Source organism: Saccopteryx bilineata, chromosome 3 (genome assembly GCF_036850765.1).
Source record: "Saccopteryx bilineata isolate mSacBil1 chromosome 3, mSacBil1_pri_phased_curated, whole genome shotgun sequence".
Lineage (NCBI taxonomy): Eukaryota > Metazoa > Chordata > Mammalia > Chiroptera > Emballonuridae > Saccopteryx > Saccopteryx bilineata.
Genome location: NC_089492.1, coordinates 88874338 through 88900764, shown reverse-complemented (window position 1 = coordinate 88900764; position 26427 = coordinate 88874338). Strand labels below are relative to the sequence as shown.

Below are 26427 nucleotides of genomic sequence, written 5' to 3'. Positions count from 1 at the left end.
CGCAGAGAAAGAATAAATAACTTACATTATTTCTGTTTTATTTATATTTAAGTCTGAATGATGTTTTATTTTTAAAAATGACCAGATTCCCTCTGTTACATCTGTCTAAGACTCACTCTTGACGCTCGTCTCGGTCACATGATACATTTATCCATCCCACCCTAACGGCCAGTCCGTGAAAATATTTTCTGACATTAAACCGGTCCGTGGCCCAAAAAAGGTTGGGGACCACTGCTGTACAGTACGTGGCTGCGCTTGAATCTGAAGTGCTGACTTCTAAGAGATGACACTTCACAAAGAAAGCTTTATTAAGTTTATAAAAGTTTCTGCTAAGAAATATACTTGATTCTTTTTTTTTCCTTTTTTTTCTTCTTCTTGTTTATATCCTCTTAAAACACTGCTTGTTAGGACCAGGATGGCTGAATATCTGAAGTAAGGATCCTGAGACCTTCTGTATGTTCTCTTCATGCAGTTTGCTTATGCATTGATTGCCTGTCTGATCAGTTACATGTACACCCCTGTGACAGCCACCTTCCTGGTAGCAATAAAACCTGAAGAATGGGGCACGGGGAACTTCTAAGCACCTATTTAAGAATTAACCTCTACTTCTCAAAAACAAAGTGAGTGGTGTCTTGGGTACCACTCTGAGTCATAGAGGAAGGAAAGATGCTCATGGCTTTTCTCCCTCTTTCCTAAGGAGTTGTTAAAGGGTAGATCAGAGCCTCACTTCATCCTGGAAGGTGCGAGCAGATTTGACATCAAACAAGGAGAGACAGGTAAGAACACAACCTCTTCTCTTCTGGCTGTGGGTCAGGGCAGGCTGCTCAAAGGCAGCCTCTGGATAGGGAGGGGAGGGAGGAGGGGAGGAGGAAGAGGAGGAGGACGGGGCCCACTCAGACTCTCAGAATTCTGCCCCCACTGCTGAGGGGACAAGGCCAGCCCCCTCAGGCCTACTGTGGACAGACTGCTTGGGTCCAGCTCTGCAGCCTGTGAGGCGGCTCAGCATGGGTGTGCAGAGCCATTTGGGGATGAGGCATTATCGCAGAAAGGGAGCAAGTGGGCACATGGTGTCATCTGAGCACTGAGCAGAGAGAAGCAGCAGGGACATGGGAAGCTTCGAAGGAGAGACCGAGAATCTGGCAGCAAGCATTCGTTGAGTTTCTGCAGTGACTGCTAACATTTTGCAGGTGCTATTTCCTTTATACCTTGTAACATCCCCATTCCATATACGTGGAAACAAAGGGTTCAGGAGGCAAAATAATTTTCTTAATGTCACATATGCCGTAAGTGACAGAGTTGGGTTTGAATTCAGGGCTGTTTGACTTCCTCCCACCCATCAGACAGCCATGGGGCCAAGTTGTTGCTTAAAAGCTGAGCAGTGTGGACAGGAGAGAGGAGGGCTCACCTTGAAGGAGGGCCCAGGGCAGTATCAGGACCCGCTGAGAGAAACCCTGAGTGAGAAGCCCAGGGGTGGAGGGGTGGGCCTACTGGGAGGGCAAAGTGGACAGGGAGTCGGGAGAGAGCCACTCTTCTGAGAACAGACTCTATATCATTAAGATGTCAACCTACAAGGTATGCCTACACTTGGTCTTCACCTAATGGAATCATGGTGTCTTAGGCTACGTTCATAGAAGCCTCCATGGCTTGTGTTCAGTGTTGGGGAGAGCCCCCAGAAGTCAATACTCCTCCTGTTAGATCTTTAGTTAACTGACGACAGGACCTCTCTGAGGGCATCTTTGTGGCTTCTGCGCCTACCCCAGTGATTGACACAAAGTGACATTCAAGTAATTGATTATGTTGATGATAAAGGAAGGAATACTCCGGAGAAGGGGATGATTCTCATGCTCAGAGGGCTCACTGTGACATCCAAAGAGAAAGTCAAGACCACATGTCCATCAAGAGAGAACCCCTGTGTGGGCTAGAGGGGTCCTGACACAGATAGGGGCTGAGAAAGTATTAGCAAGAAAAACACAAATCTGTTCTCTGAAATGTAGAGAGCAAGCACCATTGCCACCAATGCTGACAACAAAAGATGTTTTCACTTTAACTCTGGGCACTGCTGCAAAATGAGAATCAGAAGACAAGTTGAGGCCCTGGCCCAGTTGGCTCGGTGGATAGAGAGTCAGCTGGACATATAGATGTCCTGGGTTCAATGCCTAGTCAGGGCACACAAGAGAAGCTATCGTATGCTTCTTTCCTCTTCCCTCTCCTACTTCTCTCCCTCTTCCCCTCCCACAGTCAGTGGCTCAATTGGTTTGAGCATCAGCCCCAGATGCTGAGGATAGCTAAGTTGCTTTGAGCATGTCAGCCTCAGGCACTAAAAATAGCTTCGTACTCAAACATCATCCCCAGATGGGGTTGCCAGCAGATTCTGCTAAGGGTGCATGAGGGAATCTGTCTCACTATTTCTCCCCCTTTAACAAGAAGAAGGAGAAGGAGAAGGAGAAGAAAAGTTGACCTATCAGCCCTTTCAAAAGCCTGCCTGGGGTTCTCCTGAATTCCCTCAAACCACCATCACTTCCACCATCACCACCAGCCCCTCCTTTATTTGCTTAGAACTGGACCCATGAATCCTTCCTCCAATTCTCCCTCAAATAGAGTTGTAGGGGGTAGTTGCGAGGGGCAGGGAGTACATTTTTCAGAAGGACATATGTGGACTCTGGTAACAAAAACCTGTGAAATGCACAGGGTGGGGCTTCCACGTGTGTCCAATGGAGCTCTCACACTTGGCTTGTGTCCCCTCACAGGAGATTGCTGGTTCCTGGCAGCGCTGGGCTCCTTGACACAGAACCCACAGCATCTGCAGAAGATCCTGATGAACCAAAGTTTTTCCCATCAGTATGCAGGGATTTTCTGTTTCCGGGTATGTGGGCTGCTGGGATGCTCCTAGGTGGTATGAGCACAGGGAGGTGACTGTCCTGAATATTCTCTTGGTCTGACAGCCTGAGATGTGGAAGGGATGCTTACTGTTAGTTACACTGTGTAGCTCCAGAAAGGAAATTGAGCTCATGATCTGACAGCCCATGGGAAAGATGAGTTAACATGTTCTCATGTAAATTTTTGTTAAATGGCAGAAACAATCAGCAAAAAAAAAAGTCATTAATCAAGAGCCCTGTACATCACTGAGTGTTAGTTTATATCTATTCCTGTGCCATATCTTGCTATGTCTATTACAGTAGCTTTAGAGTAAGTTGTAACATCTGGTAAGATGATTTCTCCTTCATTATTCATTACCCTTTTCTCAAAAATATCTTGGTAATTCTTGCACATTTGTTCTTCAATGAGAATTTAAAAATCATTGTGTCTAATTAAAAAGAAAAGCCATCGTGAGGTGGAGTGGAGCAGCATTAAATTTTTGTATTTATTTGGAAAAATTACACTTCTATTACGTTAATGATTCTTTCCAGAAACATAGTCTATCGTTCCATTTACTCAGAACTAGTTTTATGCCTTTCGATAAAATGTTACAGTTATATTTTCATATTGGTGCTGTATCCTTCCTGTTAAATATAGTTTCAACTATTTTACAGTTTTGTAGCTCCTGTGAATGAGATTTCCCACCTCATTTCTACCTAGGTGTTGCTGAAAAGAGAAAAACCACTCCTTATCACATATTAAATTCTATCTAGCCACCTTACCAAATTCCTTTATTTGTTCTAATTTTTTCTTTAATAGAATCTGGATTTTTTTTTAGTTATCTAATATTATCTACAAATAAAGATAATGTTGTCTCTTCTTTTAATATTTATAGCACTTATTTGCTTTTTCACCTTGTCTTATTAGTTGAATCCTCACAATTTTGAGTAAGAATGATAAGAGCAAAATCCTGCCTTCTCTGGAGTTTAGTAATGGATTTTCCTGGTACTTCATTCTTTAAATACACTGTTTATTTATTTATTTTTTTATTTTATTTTTTGTTTTTTTGTATTTTTCCAAAGTTAGAAGCAAGGAGGCAGAGACAGGCATGCACTTGACCGGGATCCACTGGGCATGCCCACCGGGGAGCGATGCTTTGCCCATCTGGGTGTTGCTCCATTGTGGCCGAAGTCATTCTAGCACCTGAGGCAGAGGCCATGTAGCAGCCTCAGCACCTGGGCCAACTTTGCTCCAGTGGAGCCTTGGCTGAGGAAGGGGAAGAGAGAGATAGAGAGAAAGAAGGGGAAGGGTGGAGAAGCAGATGGGCACTTCTCCTGTGTGCCCTGACAGGGAATTAAACCCAGAACTTCCACACACTAGGCTGATGCTCTACCCCTGAGCCAACCGGCCAGGGCCTATTATTTTATTTATTTATTTATTTATTTATTTATTTTAGAGGAGGGAAGGAGCAGGAAGCATCAACTCCCATATGTGCCTTCACCAGGCAAGCCCAGGGTTTTGAACTGGTGACCTCAGCCATCAGGTTGATGCTTTATCCACTGCGCCACCAATACACTGTTGATTTAATTTGTTAAGAATTTTATTAGAATTGTTGCATCTATGTAGAATTAGAGTCTAGTTTTTAAATTATGTTTGAGTTATACTAACTTCTTAAGTGAACCCACTGAGCTTTATGCACTTTGATCTGAAATAATTTAAATCAGGGGCCTCTAAACTTTTACACAGGGGGGGCCAGTTCACTGTCCCTCAGACTGTTGGAGGGCCGGACTATAAAAAAAACTATGAACAAATCCCTATGCACACTGCACATATCTTATTTTAAAGTAAAAAAACAAAACGGGAACAAATACAATATTTAAAATAAAGAACAAGTAAATTTAAATCAACAAACTGACCAATATTTCAATGGGAACTATGGGCCTGCTTTTGGCTAATGAGATGGTGGTGCCCTTTCTAGAAGTGCGGTGGGGGCCGGACAAACTACGCAGCAGTAGTTTGGGGATCCCTGATTTAAATAATGATGTTAACCATTGGTTATCTTTTCTTTGAAAGTAAAACCTAATAGTTAGATCATCTGGATCTACTTTCTATTTAAATGTGATTTCTTCCAATGTGGTTAGTAACAATTTATCTGCCTGGATGTCTTATTATTTTCTGGAGTTAATTCTTGAAATTCATGTTTTTTGCCAAGAAAACCAACTGTTCCCTCTATGGTGCCAAATTTATTGCCAAAAATTGCCTATATGATTTTCTGAAAATGCATTTAATTTCTTCTCATCAGTGTTTAAATAAACTTTATCAATCCCAATGCTATATTTTTTTTTCTTAATTCAGCCAATCTATTGCACTCGTTTTTGAAACCAGAAAAAAATTAACTTTTAGTTTTCATTATTCTTTCTGTTATTTTTCTCTTGGGGCTTTGTTTTCTATATAATTACTTTTAATTTATTTTCATTAATTCCTGTTTACTTTCTCTTGATTAACTTTATTTTTTTAATTTTCTGAATCTTCACATTTAATAGTCTTAGTCTTTTTTTTAATTATAAAAGCTTTAAGACAAAAATTTTCTTTGAGATCTTATTTGTATATATTGTTTCAATACAAATATCTTATTTTTTTAATTTTAATATAATACATTTTAGTTTTGATTAAGTTCTGTAGAGGGTAATATTATAGTTACACAGTTTTAGATTTATTAAATTATGGTCAGAAAATGTAATTCATAAAACCTCTATGTTTTGGGAAATTATATATGTTTTATTGATGGCCAAATCCACCACAGTTTTCATAAATGCTTCATGGACATACAAGAAGAATATATATTATCCAAAGATCATGAGTTTTATATATGGAATAAAGCCTTCTAACTGGCAGATTGTATTACTTGCAATCATCTCTCTCTTTTTATTTTTATTTTTAATTTTTATTTTTTCAGAGACAGAGAATGTCAGAGAGATGGATAGATAAGGACAGACAGACAGGAACGGAGAGAGATGAGAAGCATCAATCATTAGTTTTTCGTTACGACACCTTAGTTGTTCATTGATTGCTTTCTCATATGTGCCCTGATCGTGGGGCTTGACCCTTGCTCGAGCCAGCAAACTTGGGTCCAAGCTGGTGAGCTTTGCTCAAACCAGATGAGGCCACGCTCAAGCCGGCGACCTCGGGGTCCTGAACCTGGGTCCTCTGCATCCCAGTCCGATGCTCTATCCACTGCGCCACCACCTGGTCAGGCTCTCTCTTTTTTAAAAAAAATAGAAATTTATTGGCCCTGGGCCCTGGCCGGTTGGCTCAGCGATAGAGCGTTGGCCTGGCGTGCGGGGGACCCGGGTTCAATTCCTGGCCAGGGCACATAGGAGAAGCGCCCATTTGCTTCTCCACCCCCCCTCCTTCCTCTCTGTCTCTCTCTTCCCCTCCCGCAGTCAAGGCTCCATTGGAGCAAAGACGGCCCGGGCGCTGGGAATGGCTCCTTGGCCTCTGCCCCAGGCGCTAGAGTGGCTCTGGTCGTGGTAGAGCAACGCCCCGGAGGAACAGAGCATCGCCCCCTGGTGGGCAGAGCATTGCCCCTGGTGGGCGTGCCAGGTGGATCTCGGTCGGGCGCATGCGGGAGTCGGTCTAACTGTCTCTCCCCGTTTTCAGCTTCAGAAAAATACAAAAAAAAAAAATTTATTGGCCCTGGCCAGTGGCTCAGTGGATAGAGTGTCTGCCCAGTATATGGGCATCCTGGGTTTGATTCCCAGTCAGAGCACACAGGAGAAGCAACCATCTGCTTCTCCCTGCCTTTCTCCTTCTCTCCCTCTACCACTCCTGAAGCCAGTGGCTCAGTTGGTTCAAGTGTGTCCCAAGGCACTAAGGATAGCTCTGTTGGAGCACATTGGCCTCAGGCACTAAAAATAGCTTGGTATTTGAGCATCATCCCCAGATGGGATTGCTGCGTGGATCCTGGTTGGGGAGCATGCAGTAGTCTGCCTCTCTATCTCCCCTCCTCTCACTTAAAAAAATTTATTTTCTTACAATTCTGGTGGCTAGAAGTCTGAGATTAGGATATTGGCAGGGTTGGTTTCTTCTGGTCTCTCTCATTGACTTTTATTTTATTTTAGTGAGAGAGAGGAAGGGAGAGAGATGAGAAGCATCAACTCGTAGTTGTGTCACTTTTAGTTGTTCATTGATTGCTTCTCATATGTGCTTTGACCTGGGGCTCAAGCCAAGCCAATGACCTTTGGGTTCATGCCGGCAACCTTTGGGCTCAAACCAGGAACTATGAGATCATGTTGATGATTCTATGCTCAAGCTGGTGACCCCGCGCCCAAGCCGGCTAGCCTGCACTCAAGTCAGATGAGCCGGCACTCAAGCCAACGATCTTGGGATTTCAAACCTGGGACCTCAGCATCCCAGCTCGATGCTCTATCCACTGCACCACCACCAATCAGGCAACAATCATCTCTTTTATATTGGATTATTTTTTTGTCTGTGTGATTTGTCAAATTCTAAAAGAGGTGAAATCCCCCAAAGTTATGGTTTGGAGGGTTCCCCTTACGTTCTCAGATGTTCTGGCTTTGTATTTTTCCTGCTGTATTCATCAGTGCCCAAAGGATTATGTTCTTATTATCTGGTTGTTGGAATCAAGGTCACAAATGGAATCAAGGCCTTTTGTTACCTGTAACACTTTGGGCCTGGAATTCCTCTTTACCAGGTATGCCTGTTGCTATTCCAGCTTCCTATTATTGACATTTCCCTGTTATATCTTTGCTCATCGCTTCAGTACCAGTTTCCTTTTCACCATTTTATGTTTTTATATAAAACATATTGAAAGCTCATTGCTCACCATTGTTTCTTTCATCCTTCATGTCCCCTTATCTGGAGACTTTTGTTCTAATTTCATCCTCATTAAGTAGGAGTAGTTCCTTGAATAATTTCCTCATATTATATGAGTGTTTTTCATTTGCACTTTCTTAAGAATGGTACTTCAGTTGGACTTAGGATCACACTGAGGAATGAGATAGAAGATGTAGAATTCAGCTGTGTTTGAGATGCCTTGGGGCTAAAAGTGTTGGTTGAGTGACAGGGGGTTAGGACAACTTGAGGCCCAGGCAGGACATGCTCTGCCCTTCTGGGTGTTGAAGAAAGGCCCACAGTTGCCCAGAGTCAGCTGTAGTGCTGACCTCTCTTCATCCCTTCTCATCACTCTGACCTGGGCACTGCTTTTTGGAAAGGACCCAGTGCCCAGGCAGCTTGGGTGCTTTGCCAAACACTTCTGGTTTTCCTCAGACACTTGGGTGTTGGCATAATGGCACCAGCATGTGCCTTGGTGGGTACAGACATTCCAGATGCCAGCTTGCCTTACCCAGAGAGGGGAATCCAGAGATACTGGTCGGTGGCCTCATTCTTGACCACCAGTCAGGCCATTTGCCTCCTGTCTGGGAACTGTGACCATATCTGATGTTCCCTTTGTACAGGGAGAGCACGTTTGGTCTCCGTTACCAGTGCGGGGAGATGAGGTGAGGGTGACTTATTGGGGACCACCGCGGGAGCACATTCAAGCCAGGACTTGCTCATTCTGGATGACCTGCCTTGCTCCTGGGTACTGTCCTACCTGAATGAACCGCTATTGAAAAATAGTTTCTGCTTTTTAAAAAAAAGTTGGTTTTTTTCCAACTTTGATTTGAGGAAGAGAGAAAGGAAAGAGGTGAGAGAGCCGGGGGAAGGGAGAGAAAGAGAAAGAGAAAAAGAAAGAGAAAGAGAAAGAGAAAGGGAGAAGTATCAACTCGTGTTCCACTTAGTTGCTTCTCATATGTGCCCTAAGAATTGAACCCATGACCTCAGTGTGCTGCAACCACACTCTATCCACTGAACCACCCAGCCAGGGCCTACAGTTTTTATTTTCGAAACTATGATCTCACTTTCACAATCTCATCTGATCCCAATCACGGCTCTACGAGGCAGTTCTTAGTCTTACACACACCCCTTTGACAGATAAAAAACTGAGTCACAGAGAATTGTCTTACCCTATGTCTATTGGTCAGATAACTAAAGGCAAAAACCAGGACTGAAACAGTTTCACTGACTGGATACTGTCTACTACACTTTGCTGTCCCATTAAACCCAGATCCAGATAGGACTGTCCTTCCAGTACCCCCTTCTAGGAGCTGGGATTAGCTTTTCCTGGTGCTTCAGCCACGTTTGATGATCTCCCTCTGATAACATCCCGGCAAGCTCTTGACCTCACGCACTGATGCATCTCATTGCACCAGGGACATGATTCCACACTGGGCCAGACCAGCTGCAGTGCATGGGTTCATTAGTGACTGTGAAAACATCTCCTCTCTTTGTATCCACTGACGTCTCGGTCTTGGTCTTCATCTCTGCTTTGAAAGCGTGTCCTCAGCCTGATGCAACAGCCCAACATCTGGGACATCCAGCTGTGGAAGAGACCATGTGGATGGCTTCCTGTCTCTGCTGAGCAGATGATAGATCTCTCCCACCTTGCTTTACATCGAGTCCGCCTGTCGGAGACTTGCCTTCATCAAGGCTTAGGCCTGACGCTGGCAGCCCTGCTGCTTATCCAGCACGGGGGAGACCAGCAAAGAAACTCCAAAAGACTGGCTTTATTATGGACTGTCCTCATTTGGCGATGTCCTGGGTGAACCATGAAGAGTTGAATGCTGAAGATGAAAACAGTCTGTTCTGGAGAGGAACATCTGCTTTGCTTGTGCTCTTAGCAGTAGCCACGCCAGCCAGCTTCATTTCTGCGGCTCGGATGGCCGGTCCGAGCGGGGCTGTGACTGCTGCGAAGTCCTCCTGTGCGCTTATCGCTCAGCCTCGGCCTCAGCCCGCGCTGTCCCTGCCACCTGGCACGCCTTCCCCACCTCCTCTCCACCTGCTCAAACGCTGCCTCCTCCCGCAAGTCGCTGCCTCCTCCCACAAGCCGCCAGCTCCTGTGGGCTCTCCTTCCCCACAGCGGCATCTGCACCTGCCGCTCTCCTTTGTCCTTCTGCGTGTGCCTCCCCCACCGCCACTTTGTGCCCAGCTGTGCCTGGAGAGTCTCGTGTATGGAGCTCACAAAGGACTTGCCAAAGCGAGGCCAGAGTTAGGAGCAAAGTTGAACTAGACCCTCAGTCTCCTTCCTCTCTGCTTGTATTTCCCTTGACTAACGATCCCCAGCTGCCAGGAGAGGGGAGATGCCCATCCCTTGTCCATCAGCATGGGCTGAGATTTGTTCTGGACGGAGCTCATTTTTGTGTGTGGAGATCACATGGTGACAGGGATTGTCTTTGACACAGTTTGAGGGTCCAGGAGCTCCCTTCCGCCCCAACTTTCCTGAGACCTATACTATCTCTCTTGCAGTTCTGGCAATGCGGCCAGTGGGTGGAAGTGGTGGTTGATGACCGCCTGCCTGTCCTGAACGATGAGTGCCTCTTTGTGCATCCTTTCCAAAACAACCAAGAGTTTTGGCCCTGTCTGCTGGAGAAAGCCTACGCCAAGTAAGAGTGGGCCCACCCCCGAGCCCAGGCCTCGACGCTGGCCCCGCCTGTGCCGCTGCTGGCCCCGTCTGTGCCGCTGCTGGCCCCGCCTGTGCCGCTGCTGGCCCCGACAGGTGCTTCCCACCAGCCAGCAGCTTTGCTGAATGCAAGTGGTGCCCCGGGGAGCATCAGGGCCTTTGCACCTAGGGGGCACCCTCCACAGATGTTCACTGTGTGCAAGGCTGTGTTGGAGCCCTTGGGAGGGACCCAGAGGCACATAGCAAGGGGTGGGCAGGGCAGGACTGGACAGAGATATGCATTGACAATGTTGTTATTGCATGGGCTGGTATAAGGCCCAAATAAAATACACTATCCTGGTCATAGTCTGCTGAGGGGGCAGAAGAGAGAAAACGATTCTGACCTTGGACTCACAGACAGTCAGTCTGAGGCTATACAGAGGAGGTAGAATTTTAGCGGGGGGGGGGGGGGAGGGAATATGAGAGATGCATCCCCAACCATAGGAATAATTCCACCAGAGAGCTAGGGGTGGGAGAGTTCAGAGTGAGGTCAGGACGGTGGGGGCCTGGTGTGGTCACTGTGAGACTGCCTTTATGTGGGGGGGTGGAGGGTATGGTCCAAACACCGTGATTCAGGGGCTATCTTCTGGGGTCGACAAGCTCAATGACTTACAAACACCCCAGTTCACTTGTTTTACTTAGATTTGGAGGGGTTGCTTTTTATGCAACAGATGTTCTCAGAGGTTTAACCATAGGCGAGGCACCATGCTTGGCACAGGGGTGTCTCTCAGACTGACTCGGGTATGTGTGTGCAAGCGTGTCTGTGTGTGTGACATCACTTTCTAAAGACCCACACAGATGAGGGACACATTAACGCTGGAAATCAACACTAGGAGACAAAAGGACAGAGGACCACAGAGGTAGTAGAGAGTGTTACCAAATCAGGTTTCCTGAAGGTCATCCAGACCAGCCCCTCATTTTATAAGAGGAGAAGCCAAGGCTCTGACTCGGATGTGATGGCCGGTGTGAGGAGCGAAACTGACCTGAGGTCTTCAGAGCAAGACTAGCCCCTGCCCAATCCCACCCGGGGCCCTGAGGAACGGGGCAACCCTCCAGCCCCTGTCCTTCTGGAGGTCACAATCTAAACAGCAAGACATCTCAAGATCTTCTTTTTTTCATTCTTCTTTTTGAGCCCATTTGTAAAAGAAGTAAAGCAGTTGCTCTTTCCAGTGTCAAGAAGAATGGCCCATTAGGATTTGAGAACAAAGCCCAGATCACAGTCAAGGTTGTTGAACCAATTCATATGTTTGGGGAGGTTAATGCTCATCTAAGCTACTTACACAACACTGCGGTTATCTTTGCAGGATGGAGTCAGGCCTCACCACTCCAGGGCTGTGTTGTCTGTTATGTAATGGGCGGGAGGGTTGGGAGGGCTGGCAGTTCACTGGGAGAATTAGAAAGCTTGACCCCATTTTGTTAACAGCTGACCTAAGGCAATCATTCAGTTTGAAAAGAAATGGGATACTGGACCCAGAACCCACGTTTCACTGCCTAAAGAAATCTAGCAGAGGATAAAATGCTTCAAACTATTAAGCAGTTTAAAAGCTTTTCCCTCCATCCAAAGAAGGAAGTTATAGAATGGAGGGGTGAATCAAATAGAATTACAGGGTATCAGAGCTGAAAGCGACTGCGGTCAGCACCAGGCCCTGCCTTCTTTGAGATATGAGGCAACAGGCTCAGAGAGGTGCAAGGACTTGCCCAAGGTCACAGCATGTTTGAGGCCACGCTGCAACGAAGAGAAGACTGTTCTCTCTAGTCACATGCTTTCCATCATCCCTTTATACTGTCAGTCCGATAGAAAAGGATTTGTCCTTTTGCTTCTTTGGAACTTAGTGTCTGGCACACAGAGATCACAGCACAAACACAGAGAAACCTCCTGTCCAGATAGGAATGGCCTTCTTGCCCTCCAGGGTATAGGCACTGACAAGTGAATGTGTGGACTCCAAACTTTCCACTCTCCTTGTGGCTGGGAAGTATGGAAATGCATTAGTCAAGGCAGCCGATGTAGGGGGAGGGTCTATGTGTGCAGGTTTTTTCCCCCGAAGGTTATAAAATAGAGAGGAGATTAGAGGGCAAGATCAGGTAGACTGCATATGGTCCCTTCTAGAATCCCTGCAGTTAAGAATAATAGCATTTCAACATCCTTGCTGGCTCTTATTTAGACATCTGAATTCTTCCCTCTTTCATATCATTTCTGGAAAGATAGACATGTCCCCAAAATGAGGCTGAAGCGGAGGGATAAGAACAAGGCTCTCTCAAAATTCCTGGGTTCCGGTGACAAGGCATAGTGACAGGCGCGGTGAGCACAGTTCTTGCCGTCTTCCCTTTCTATCTCCTGTCAGCAAAGGAGGCTAAGAATAGCTACCATGTTCCCGAAGCATCCGCAGGATCTGTGAGTTTGTGTTTGTGAAGCAGAGAGAGCTCCTTGTCAGACAGGCAGCCGCTGCTGGGACAGGCTTTGTGGGCATCATAGACAGACAGTGAGACAAGGGCGTGGAAGAAACCGAGAAGGGGGCTGCTGGCCGCGGGTCCTGTCTGCTACTTTGGGTGTCTCTGTGGTGACTGCAGAATGGTGTGGGTGCCAGACATTAGATGAGGCCCCCGGCCTCTGAGGACCTGGGCCTGAAGTGACGGGCTTTCCGAGTGACTCCGGCGCAGCCCTCTTTGCAGCCAGGGAGCCCCCCCCCCTCCCCCCCCCCCCCGTGCATTGCCAGGAAAGGTTGCAGCACAGGAGGTCACGCTGGTGGGCTCAGAAATGGGTTCCAGAACCCGTCTCTGTGCAGTCAGGTACCCTCAGCGAAGCCCTCTTAATCTAAGATCAGGAGCCTGAGTACCATGGGAAATCAGGAGAGGCAGACATGCAGACCCAGCCGGGCGGAGTCATGGTCAAAGGCAAGCTTTGCGGTTGACTAAGCAAACACCTCAGAGATAAGAGTCTGGTACTGGGCATTCCACTGGGTTGGAGAGAGGGAGAGAGAGATAAGAGTTAGAATCAGTTTGATAACAAGGTGACGGTTACATGGTTGTTCCTATAGAATGGCCATTTTGTTCTGTGTATCCTTAGCTTTCTTTAATAAAAGACTTTCTAAGCCATTCATGGCATTTGCACCTGGGACGATGTCCTGCTTATAGTGTCTGCTTACTATATATTTGCTGAGGTGAACTTGTGTGAGTTCTGGGTGATGCCCAGGAGAAGAGAATGGCAGAGTCGAAGACAGGGTAAGAAATGAGAGTCTGAGGAGCTCCCAGACCTGATCCGGCCAACTGCACCTTTCCAGATGAAAGGCTGTGGACTGGGAGGGAGAGGCTGGTCCAGGGTCCCGGGCTCCATTAGAGGCAGCCACAGGGAGGAGACTCAGGCCCCTGATCCCTGGGGGACTTTGCTTTACCAGAGAGAAGGCTGTGGTAGGACTGTCTCCATAGCCTCTGGCCCGTGAAGCGCTTTGCGTCTTCACCGCTGCCACCTGTGTTGTCTCCCTGATGGTGCTGGCGTGATGAATCTGAGAACGGGATAGGGAAGCCTGGATCGAGGTTTGGACAGAATGAGAGCGGAGGCTGCTTGTGGCCACAGCAGGCATCAGGGTTAGTGACTGTGAGTTCTCGAGGGCAGGAATGGGGTCTCATTCATCTCCGAATGCTCAGCGCCCGGCACGATGCCCCTCATACAGTAAGCACTTGGCACCACTGTTCAGCAGAACAGGAAATAGTGAATCCTCATCATAACACCATCCAATATTTATGATGGGCTCATCATGAGCCAGGCTCTATGCTAAGCCAGCCCCACGAGGTTAAGTAACTTGTCCAAGCCAAGGTCAAACAGCCAAATACATGGTGAAGTTGGGATATGGCTCCCAGCCTGTGGCTCCAGCACCTGCATTCCCGACCTCTACACAATAACGCCGCTTGTAGGGCTGCCCAGGCCTGGGAGACCAGGGAAAGGATGGGGCTCAGGTGGCTCGTGGCTAGAATCTCCATCCAGGCGACTGGAAGGTGGGTGGGTGTGGTCCGGAGGGGCGGGATAGACTGTCCTTTACCTGGGAAACATGCAGGGGTCAGGAGTGCAGCCTCTCTTCTCAGAGTGTCTCCCTGGAGGCACCACAGGGGTTCTGGTCTGACTTTCCCCTCCCAGGTTTCACGGATCCTATCTCTGCCTGCACTACGGCTACCTCCCTGATGCCCTGGTGGACCTCACGGGAGGGGTGGTCACCAGCATCGACCTGCACTCCTCCCCTTCGGACCTGGTGAAGGTGGTGAAGACAGCTGCCAGGGCGGAATCCCTGATAACCTGTGCCACCCCGGCCGGGGTGAGTGAGCCACAAACCCCTCTGCCTGGGCCGAGCCGTTTCCCGCCCGGGAGTGTTCAGCCACTGGCTCTTTCAGCTCGGGAGGGAAACGGTCAGAGCCATCAGGGATCACTGATGCTGTGCTTTACTGAGGTCACATTGTTTAATCCTCGGGACAGCCCTCCCTCTGAGAGAGGGATCGCAGGATTCACGTACAGAAGATGAAATGGGCTCAGAGAGGCCAAGGGAACTGCTCCCTATCACACAGCCAGTAAGTGGCTGCGCAGGGGTTCAGACATTGCTCTCTGATTCCAAAGCCTCAGCCTCGTATTTCCCCGTGACCAGGAGCAATGGGTCCAGAGCGACTGGCAGGAGCCCTTTGACTCTCACAGTTTCTAAAGGCAGCCTCCCAGAGGCAGCATGTCGCACTTGGAAAAGTCTGGACGACTCTCCAAATTGAGTTCGTTCTGAGATGCTTCCTTCATTCACTCTTTAAACATGTAGGCTTTGAGTCACACGTTTCTAATCTGAAATGCCACCCAAAAACTAAGATGCACTTTAAACCCCAATTACAGGAGGCAGGCGGGAATGGGGGTCATCCAGCAGACGGGAATGGGGGAGGCAGGCGGGAATGGGGGTCATCCAGCAGACGTGGTTCGTGCTGTCTCATTGATGCTGTGTGCCTGGAGGAGCAGGCAGCCCAGGTCCCCAGGACTCTGTGGGACTCTTATCAGTAATGGGGTGTTCTCTTGAGGTACGAAATGTCAGTGGCCTCAGCCACTCAGCAGCCTTCAAACTCTGCCTCTCTCGAGTCCCAGGAACACGTGCCATTCCACTGTGAGTCAGCGGGCACTTTCCATCCAGCCACGGCTCAGCAGCCGATGAACTGCGCTTTTCTGTTTCTTTGAAGAACCTGTGGAAGTTTAATGCATGATCTGCCTTTCTCCTTTGAAGCCGACAGGGATGGCCTCGGAAATGGACAACGGCCTGGTGAGCCAGCATGCCTACACTGTGACCGGCGCTGAGCAGGTAAGCCTCCCGTGGTGGGGCCCCTGTGTTCCTGCTCCTCCAAGCGGGAGTCGGAGTCATGTGCCTTCAGCAAGCCCGGCAGAGCTGAACCGAGTGCTTCGCACCCTTCTTCCATGGTGGTGCCCGTCATGGACTGCTCATTCCTTCTGTACTGGTGCCCAGTGCCCTCGTTCCCAGGGACCCACCAGGGGTCCTGCTATCCTTGAGGTGCTCTCAGACAGGGTGTCTAGCTAGACAGGGGGGGATTACCCCAAAGGAAAAACAGACTGAACTAGCCAGTTGGCTCTGTGGGAAGTTTTGCCCTGAAAGAGTTTTATTTGCAGCATAGCAACCAAACTGCTGTAACAAAGACATTCCAAAATACAGGGCTCAAACAACATCAAGTTCATTTTCCTCTCAGGTAAGCAGGTGATTCGAAAGCTCGTAGGCGGCCCTGCCACCCACAACTTTGGACTTTGTCCCTAGGAGCCCAGGGCAGCTGCTCCAGGCCCCCTTGCCTCCTAGCCAGGGGAAGACAAAGACACCAGGGCAGACTCGTACATCCTTTTAGGAGGAATACATCAGGAAGGCACACACCATTTCCTCTCAGATCCCATTCCTCAGAACCTCCACATGTGGCCACGCTGAGGCCCAGAGGACTCTGGGAAATGTACCATGTCACTGGGCCACCACGTGCCCAGCTGAAACTTTATCCCCATGGAAGAGGGAGGATGACCACAGGAAGACAGTCTTTCCCTTCATACAGAATGGACTTTGGGTGCACAAGGATGTATGTGATTGCTGTGTGCAGTATCATTTGGTCTGGAAAAGTCTACTAAAGTCCAGCTTCCTCCACCATAAATGGAGAAGCTGCAGCCTGAGAGGGGAAGGTCTCCACAAGGTCACCAGCTGCTGGAAATGTCGAGGCTGGACCCCTCGGCCCCTCAGTTCCCATCTACACTGTCATGCCGCCATGTGGTGACAGCACTTTCTGGCTTTATGATGACTTCCCACTAATGTTCCCCCATCTCTGTATTCCCCACAAACCTTGAGGTCTTCTAAAGTCAGCTAGGCCCTAAGTAATGGCATTCCAAACTCCGGGGAACAGTTTTCATAGGCATTTATGGGCCTGGGAAAGCAGAGTGTCAGGATCTGTTTCTAGCGTGCCTTCCCCTGTGTGCCTTCCCTCTCTCTGTATCAATCTGTCTCTCCTGTCCATTGACCTAAGGGCCATTACTCCATTGTTTTGTGTTTTGGTGAGTGTTCCAACCCACAAAACAGAAACAGTATCTTCTGCCTCCTGCCTGTCTCCCTAAAGAAATCAATAATAAAATGCTTCCTTTGCACAGAACCTGGGAAATAGGAGGCACTTAAAATGGTTGTTGGATCAATGGAGGGGTGCACTTGCATGAGCGAATAAAGGCATTTGTCCTTGGCCTATGAAGATGACATCACTGATCCTTCATCATAGATCATATGTGATAAGATCAAAAGACATTTCCCATAAGCAAGGAAGAGGCTATCCTGATAAACCCAAGCCAGAGGAGAGCCCAGTCGCTGTGGCTCCAGACTCCCTTCCTCTGACTTCTCCCAAGCCCTTCTCTGAATTCTCAATGGGCACAGCTATCACGCTTGGCTATGTACAGACAGGGCTCCCCACACTCCTGACCCAGATGTGGACAAGGGTAGGCTAGAGACAGCAAACCGGTGTTCTTCTGTGTCAGACTTTGATCACTTGGCAATGCTGCCTGGGTTGCTGTATTGACAAGACTTTGGCACTGCTTCAGCTTTGTGGAAAAGGAGCTTTTGATCAGTGGTTAATGTCTGTGCTGGGCACGGAATGAAAGAACCATGGTGCCTGCATCAGTGGTTTTCAACCACTGGGCTAGTGATTATAGATTCTGCAACCTTCATACAATATCAGGGTGGTTAACTCTTTCACAGACGGGCACAAAATTTCTGGTGGACCTGCACTGGTCTGTGGACCAGTGGTTGAAAACCACTGATCTGCCACTCCTGGACATGGCCCTTGTACACTGAGACAGCCTTGGTTTCTCCTCTGAACAAGGGGGAGAAGGGACTTGTATTGAGAGGTCCAGAGGATCAAAGGATATGAGTCCTGACAGAGGCTGGGCGTGGAGATGGCAGTGACTGTCAGGGTGTAGACCAGCCATGGAAACACCAAGGACCAAGGGAACGAAGGCGGGGTAGGTGAACTCAGGACTTGGTCTGTGGGATCAGCTGGCAGTTGGGCTCCTGATGACTCCTTTCATATCTTGAATATTTGCTCCCCCATGGGACACACTTTGAGCTGTTCTTATAATAAGGGGTCTGAACAGGGCACCTCCTCTGTGAAGGCAGGTGATCAAAACTTCATGTTCTGCATGGTCTGTTTTGCCATTCTGTGGCTGCTGACACTTCCCAGCTGTGCTCTGTGGCGCACCGGCCCAATGAGTCCACTGTGAAGCTCACCATATCCTGTCCTTCGAGATTCACAGTGGACATGAACCTCTTAAAGGTGCTGAGAAGGCCTGTGTTAATCAGACAAGTACAGCTTAATTTTACTCAACCATGAAACCTTTGCTATTATTCCTTCTAGGAATAAGTATTAACAGCCTAGGAAAGTACCATTTGAGAGACTACATTTTAAGGAAATGTAATCCTCAGATAGATAACCTGGATTACCTTGCATCTCAGTTGGACTCCTGAGCCATCTGACCGCAGTCTGTATGATCCCCAGCCGGGGCACAGTCAGACGAGGGCCTAAGAACTTGACTTGGTTAAAAATTTCTCCTCTAGAAAGAGGAGGTTATAACTCTCTGCAAGTGCTGATTAAACCAGCCCATAAATGCCGTGAGTCTTTTAATCTGCTCATCCTCCCTCTGGGGTGGGACACAGACAGGAAGATAAATGAAATTGGCATTTTTTATTATGTACCTAGCTTGGTCCGTGACTCCCCTGGGCAAGGGGGTGAGTGTTTATCTGCATGCCTCATTTAGCCCTCTGCCAGCCCCTTCCAATCACTGGCCACTCTTCTCCCCTGTGCTCAGCTGAGCCCCCCGATTGTCCGTTAGGCACTGAGGGTGGCTCATTAAGTTCTTCAGGCCACCAGGCGACCATTACTCATGCCTTGCTTTGTGGGCTCCACCAGGTGCTGGCAGTTAAAACATTGTGTGCAAAGCCTGGAGTGCCCCTGGGTAGGGCAGGAAACCTGGGTTTGTGCCAGGAGCCCACCCCCATCCTGTGTGGCATTTAAAGCCAGAGCTGCAATGGCAGCCTGAGCTAGAAGGAGACAAGGAAAAGCCGTAGAAAAGAACCTTATCCAAGCCAGGTTCTTGGGCCCTCGTCTGACTGCATGGTTCCTTTGTGGTAGGAGGTGCCTGATTGGTGATCACATGGCCCTTGGCCAGGTGTCTTAAGGTTCTCTACAGGGTCAGGTTCACAGCCACATCAAAGAGTGGGCTGGGCACCAGAGTGGCTAGGCCTCTATCCACCTCCAGTTCCGAAATGAAGAGCCTGAGCTTTGGAGACTGACAGTGGCTAGGGGCAGGATTCTGCTTCTGCCACTTACTCTGTGGCCCTGGGAGAGCTGCTTAACCTCTCTGATATGCAGTTTCCTCCTCTGCAAGACAGGAATTGTATAAAGATCTCCCTGGAGGATCAAAGGACATAACTCCCACGAGCACTCTGCTGGCGCCCGGTTCCCACCCCTGCCTCCACCCAGGGGTTCTTTTCCATGTGCTGATATTCCACTCGGCCTCCTCTGTCCTGGAGTCATGGAGCACATCCGCCCCCTCCCTCACCCTCCAGGCCTCTGTCTCCGCAGTCAACATTAGCACAGATCAATATCTCAGCGACAACTCAATCATACTTTAATTCCTCTCGCCAGACTGAGGGCTGCTGGGTCTGCGACTGTAGGTTCACAGGGTTGCCATTGTTTCATTGTAATTTTTCAATAGTCTCGCCCTCTGGCCTCAGTGATCTGAAGGAGAAAAGGTACCAACCTCTCTCTCTGGGAGAGGAAGGGGAAGTCCCAGCCTTCGAGGTGCCCTGCTAGGCAGCAGTGGCAGGGGAGCAGGATGAGGCCGGCTCCTCCTGGACATCTGGCTTCCCAGCTTGTCCCACCTTGCTCAAATCAGCCTCCTTATTCGGGACAGCACTGCGGAGACCCAGCACAGCTCCTAGTACGTGACTGGCAGGAAAGCAGCTATATCTGGAATAGAGGTGTCGGCTATGACAGGGACTAGAGGAGGCGAGGAACCCATAAAGTTCTCCCCTCTGCAGGCCGGGGCAACATCCCATGCTATTTACCTGCTGTTAAATCTCAGCTCACCCAAGTCCTGGGGTGCAGCTGTTCGGAATGATGAAGTTGCACCTGCCCTGTGAGGTGTTGAGCTGAAAGGGGCCATTTTCTCCTCTATCTCATTCCAATCCATACAGGCAGCAGACATTGATTTTTTTTTTCCTTTCAATTTTTTTTTTATTCTGGCTGCAGCCAAATGAGGTCAGAAGTTAAATTAGTCCTTGGAGGTAAAAAGCAGCTTGCATTCATATCCCCTTTCTGCTGACTTTTGCTGGAGAGCTCTGACAGTTTCCTTTCCTCTTCTTCTTTACAGATACAGTACGGGAGGGGCTGGGAAGATCTCATCCGCCTGTGGAACCCCTGGGGCAACACGGAGTGGCGAGGGCGCTGGAGGGACGGGTACAGTATCTGAGAAAACTCTGTCACCGAGACCAGTGTTCAGGGAGCACCCTGGCCAGGACGGTGGCGTCTGTCTCCCCTGCTGTGATCTCACTGCGGGCTCTTCCAGTTCACACCTGTGTGTCTGTCAGGCTGGCTCACACTCCCATGATGCCATTCAGAACATCCACTCTGTTCTTTCTGTACTGAGGACAATGTCAGGTGGGTGCTGTGGGGTGCATACAGATGACAAGACCCAGTGTCTATCCTCTAGAAGGTCATGGTCTAAAGCTTTGGATTTCCATACCCAGAATTAGTTTTCTTTAAAAAAAAAAAAAAGAAAAAACAGTGGGTGGGAGGCAGAGCAGGGGCCAAGTTCCGCCTGGCAGAGAGCTGCAGAGACGGTGCCTTGTCCCATAAATGGATCTTATGGGATTCTGGTCCTGATGTCACTATGTCCTCAGGATGGAAAAGACCATCTCAGGGGGCTAGGGGAACTGAGGCAAAGATCTGGACGATCATTTTACTCAATTCAGTTGGGTCCGTGTCCTGCCCTACTGACCCAGACTCACGTGTAAACAGTGCCCGGACTAGCCCCCTGCTCACCGTACAAGTGAATGGAACTCAGCGGGTGGCAGATGCCCTGTGACCATGTTCTCTCAGATCCAGCTGACCGGGGGGACCTGGCTGTGTGGTCAGAGGTTCCCGGGCTAGCACTGCCCAGCTGCCAGGAGCACTCGTTCCTGATCCCCAGCCCCTTGGGGACTAGGAATGAGATGGTGGTCCTGAGAGGGCCGGAGGGCCGGTGACAGATACTTGCTCTCTGGGCAGCCAGTGGGGCCCAGGCCTGTCACGTTTCTGAGGGCCATGCAGATCCATGCAAAGCGTTGAACCACAGCGGAGGCCACAACAGTGTTGCTGGGGGCTGGGGGTGGGGAGGATGTGTGGGGAGAAGGCGGGGTGGGAAAGAGAACCTGACTGGAAAGGAACTGCAAAGCCCTGTGACAAACAGGAGAACAGGACCCAACAAGCAGTGGGAATGAGTCAGTGAAGAGTTCTAGAAGGCAAATGCCGTGTTGGCCAGTGCTCCAGTCCCCATTTTTGGCCACCCAGAATGTGGTTCAGGGCCTCAGGCTAATCTGTGACCAGGACCTCTCCGATCCTTGGTGAGCCCGACAACGGATGGGAACCTGCATGAGGGGGCCCTCAGCAAGCAGGAGATGGGAATACGACTGGGGTGGAGGGTAGGGAAGCAAGGGGGAGAGGGAAGAGGGAGGAAACAAGCAACATTAATTCATAGCATAAAGCTGGGTATGACCTCAGATGGCCCCTGGGCAACTAGGCAGCCAATCCCCTCCACAGAAGGGGGATGAATTTGTAAAACCGGGAACCACTGGGCAATGTTTTTACTCAGTGGCTTTTTCTCCATTTTTCTTGCCGCTATTTTTCCTTCCTTCCTTCTTGGGCTATCCTTTGTCCTTTCCATTATAAATCTTAACAACTGCAGGCCCTTTCCAATTCTCCTTTTCTTTTCTTTTTGTATTTTTCTGAAGCTGGAAACGGGGAGGCAGTCAGACAGACTCCCACATGTGCCCGACTGGGATCCACCCGGCATGCCCACCAGGGGGCGATGCTCTGCCCCTCTGGGGTGTTGCTCTGTTGCAACCAGAGCCATTTTAGCACCTGAGGCAGAGGCCACAGAGCCATGCTCAGCACCCGGGCCAACTTTGCTCCAATGGAGCCTTGGCTATGGGAGGTTAAGGGAGAGACAGAGTGGAAGGAAAGGGGTAGGGGTGGAGAAGCAGATGGGCACTTCTCCTGTGTGCCCTGGCCGGGAATCAAACCTGCGACTCCCGCATGCCAGGCCAACGCTCTACCACTGAGCCAACCAGCCAGGGCCCAATTCTCCTTTTCAATCATCACCCCAAGCTGCCCCATAAAGCCCAGGGAAGGAAGGGGCAATACAATTAGCCAGAATTGCTGATTCCGGGTTGGTTGTTGGGCTAGGACTAGAGGAGGGGTAGATGTCAATGATGCATCCCTGAGGTAGGAGGACAGGCCTTAAATTCATGAGCTGATATTTTGCCCACGTCTCCCATGCTACATATGAGCAGGGAAGGCAGCAGGGACAAGGAGATCAGGGAAAGGAAGCCTCTGGCGGGCTGGCACGTGTTCAGGGAAAGCTTTTTGGATGGGGGTGAACTTGAGTTCAACCTCAAAAGAAAAAAGTATGACTCACTTCGGAAGAGATCACGTGTAGGCAGGCACATGTAGGTCACTGGCTGAGCCAGGAATGTTTACGGTGTGTCCAAGGCCAACAAACTGGCCCGCGGCAGCCAAGCTGGGGAGAGAGCTGGGGCTGAGCCCAGTGCCCGCTTCAAAGCTTGGATTTCCACCCTCCGGGCCTGTGAGGGCCTCCGAGCAGGGGACAGGTGTGTGCACAGCGGGGACTGGGAATGGGCCTGGCAGTACCTATGCTGTGGGTCAGGCATTTTGGCTGAATGTTGAAGTTCACCATTTCCCACCAGAAACCAGGCTGGAAAGAAGCCGCAGGGCTGCACAACCCCCTGTTTCCATGCCGGTGGTCGATTTCTTCCCTACTTTTTAAAGAATGGGGATGGATGGAGAGAGCTGGATGGTCTAATCTCGGCCATAATGGAAATTTCAGTCGCACACACTTAAAGTCAAACTTGCATGAATCAATAGCATATTGATTTACACTACATTTATTTTCCCTTACACACTGCAGAAAATGTAATTATCGCTTAATTATAAAATTGCCGTTTTACAATAGTGCATCCAACTGGCTCAGCCTGCAGCCAGGAACCCGAGGGGTGGTCCCTGCCTTGCTCCCCAGCGCGAGGGTGACCCCAGAACTCAATGCAAGCCACTCGCAGAGATAGATCTCATTACACTCTGGACCTCCGGGGGCCCGTTGCCTCTGAGCATGCCTCCGCTTTGAGGAGTGGCCTAGGGAGGGGGCAACTGTTCCCTCTGCCTGTGAGGGTCTCCTCCTTCACCACAGACCCTCGGACCAGCTTTGGGAGCACCTTACCCCAGTGAAGTGGATAATTTTAATTAGTAATAAAGCAAGCAAAAAATTATTGCATGCCTGCCATGTGCCAAGGCATTGGGTTAATCCCCTGGGATGATATTATTGCTATGGTGATGAGGCTCATTGACCTCGTGGAACTCGAAGGCTAGCGAGGGGACAGCCAGGCAGGGTTCTCTGGAAAAGGCAGTAATGCTGGGAAAGATAGAAGGCAGCAGGAAAGGGGAGGACCAGATATGAGGGACTGACCCCACAAAAGGCATAGCCATGAGTCTGCAGGAGCTGGGCAAGGCTGTGGCGAACAGGACACTCTGGACCATCACTCATAAGGTGGCCAGGAGTCAGAGCTGACTCAGCAGCAAGTAAGACGCATATAGTAACAAGTAACACAGGGTACCAGGTGCTGAGACAGAAGCGGTACAGGGTGCCATGGAGCTCAAAGGAGGGGCATTGACTCTGGAGGTCGAAGGTGGAGTGGGGATGCCAGAGAGGAACAAGCAAAGGGGAGGAGAGATGAGGAAACGTTACCAGACGGAAAGGAGGAAGAGTATTCCAGGCAGAGAGAACATCATGGTGAAGGTTAGGAGGTGGGGGAGTGGAGAGGACACAGGTGTTTCTAAGGAAGTGAAGACAGTTATTATTGCTGGGGTGTGGCATTCCTGGTGGGGGGGGCTGGGGGGGCTACTTGGGTAAAGCTGGAGAGGTAGGCTGAGGCCCAAGTACTGTTTCAGGAGTTTGAACTTTATCCTGAGAGTGAAAGGGAACCACTGATGTGTTTTAAGCAGGAAAATACCATAATCAGATTTCTCATTTACAAAGATCATTTTGATGTCCGTGTGAAGAATGGATGGGACAGGGGGCAGGATTGAGTTCAGGGAAACCAGTGTAAGTCCAAGAGGGAGGGGAGGGTTCCTGAACTAGGAAAACAGCCACAGGGATGGCAATAAGTGGATGGTTTGGAGAGGGGTTTAGGATCTGGAATCAATAAGCCATTATTGTGGGTGATTGTTTGAATGTGAGAGTGTGTGAGAGAGAATGACTCATGTTCTCGCTCAGGCAACAAGAGGAGGCAGAGGATGAGTACAGCTTGGGGCGAGTTGATTGGAAGGTCACTGTGGGACTGGTGGAGACGCGGGCTGGACTATAGCATTATTCTTCGAAAGCTCAGGAAGGAGGATCGGGCTGGGGACAGTTTAGAAACCATCGGCATGTCACTAAGTAGAATGACACTCTCCGCTCGTACCAGGAACTAGTGGAGGCCTGTGCAAAGGGCCCCTGTTGGGCCATCTGTGGCTGAGGGGAAACACTCAGGAGATCTCACCCTGTTCTCTCTCTGTCCATGCTCAGGTCTCTGGAGTGGCAGGAAACCCACGACCCACGGAAAAGCCAGCTGTATAAGAATAAGCATGATGGCGAGTTTTGGTATTTACTCCTTTTTTAAATTATATTTTAAATCTTTAACAATGGCCCGTACCCCTGATAGTTCCCCTTTCCCTAAAGTTTTGCAAGACTAGGCATTAACTTTGCAGAGACCCATGTAGAGGGAACTTTTTTTTCCCTCAACCAACGCAGAAATGCTTTGAATGGGAAGTTACTTGTGTGCTCTCTCTTTGGACGAAAGTTATTTCATCTCTGAAATACTGGAACTTCCAGGAAATGTTCATGGCAAAGGGGAATATTGGCACCAAAGCTGTGAAACCAAGTTTCCTGGAAACTGGGATGCATGGTTTTCACACCTGTCTCTCCGCGCTTCTTGTGGGGGCGATGGAGCTCAGTGGTCCTTGGCGGGAACTCCAAACGCATAAGCTCGGTGTTCCTCTCCCAGCCCTGATCCCAGAGTCCTCAGTGAGACATCGGTGTCATCACCCAGCAGCGATGCAGGACTAGCTGTTTTTGAAAACATGTTTCTGGCTGTATGCGGTCATCTTAAAGGATAAGATGGACTTTTAGCATATGGGAAAAGGAGGCTGGGTCTAAGTAAGTAAGAATCAGAGGGACAAATGTAAATTGGAAGGAAAAATATTTCCAATGTCTCTACTTTAATCACAGCATGAGGTGGTTATTGTAGATGCTGAATTCATTTTATTCTGATAAAAACCTCAACATTGAACTTGGCGAAGGACCCCAGGGAGAGACGATTTTCCTCACAGCATGGAGGACTCACAGCAGAAAGACTGGCAGACAGCCTTCTGGTCATGAGCAGACTCACATTTGATCACTAGGTCAAGGAGGTGATAGTTAATGATAAAGCCTTTGCCAGGGGACATGCAAATCCCAGAATTTGATTCTGTCCTTGTCTTCTGAACCTCTGGAGGGGGCAGAATTGTGCTGGACAGTACTTGACATTCTTATTCCCAGAATGAGAATGAGGCTCTGGTCTCTGGGTAGGACAGTGGTCAGGCAGGGACTACTGTTGGCAGGCAAAGGTACAGTGAAGTGATGGGAACCCTCATCCTGGCGACAAAACCAGTGCCCATTAAGCAATGTGTATCTTTTTAACAGGATGTCATGTCAAGATTTCCAAGAGAACTTCTCCTGCCTGTATGTATGCAACCGATTTCCTGTCGACCTGGACCGTGGAAATGTGCCCCGTGAAAGATGGTCCCAGGTGATGTTTAAGGACCGCGTGATTCCAGGAAATACCACAGGTAGTTATGACATTGGCAGTGACTCCGCCAGATGGGAAGCTGCCAGCCCTGGCCCCATCCTGGTGTCAGGTCTCAGTGGCTCTTGGTTCTGAACCATCAGCCCGAAGTTGGAAGGAGAGGGATTTGTCAGCTTCAAGGAACAGCTCTGCTTTTCCAAGGGAACTGGTTGCTGGTTGAGGGTGGGCGGGGGAATCTCAGAAATGCTTCCCTGCCCTTTGCTCTCCTGCTGTCCTAATGCTGACCTCCACCAACCTCCAGGAGCAGGACAGGACCACTGCTCTCCGGGAGTTTCCGGATGGTGTGAGGGCGTGGAAACAACACTGGACAAAAGTCGAGGCTGG

At 49.2% G+C, this 26427-nt stretch overlaps 1 protein-coding gene across 6 annotated transcripts in view; it reads left to right on the top strand.

Moving 5' to 3' along the window:
- The window catches only part of CAPN13 (calpain 13), an 85662-nt gene that overhangs the window by 36805 nt on the left and 22430 nt on the right, over positions 1-26427 (top strand). For all 6 annotated transcript variants that reach the window (XM_066266836.1, XM_066266834.1, XM_066266835.1 and 3 more), the window contains exons 3-10: positions 698-776; positions 2748-2863; positions 10222-10358; positions 14544-14718; positions 15652-15726; positions 20322-20407; positions 24786-24860; positions 25941-26086. In XM_066266836.1, the coding sequence (XP_066122933.1) occupies positions 698-776; positions 2748-2863; positions 10222-10358; positions 14544-14718; positions 15652-15726; positions 20322-20407; positions 24786-24860; positions 25941-26086 (889 nt within the window). The remainder of the gene's footprint in view (positions 1-697; positions 777-2747; positions 2864-10221; positions 10359-14543; positions 14719-15651; positions 15727-20321; positions 20408-24785; positions 24861-25940; positions 26087-26427) is intronic.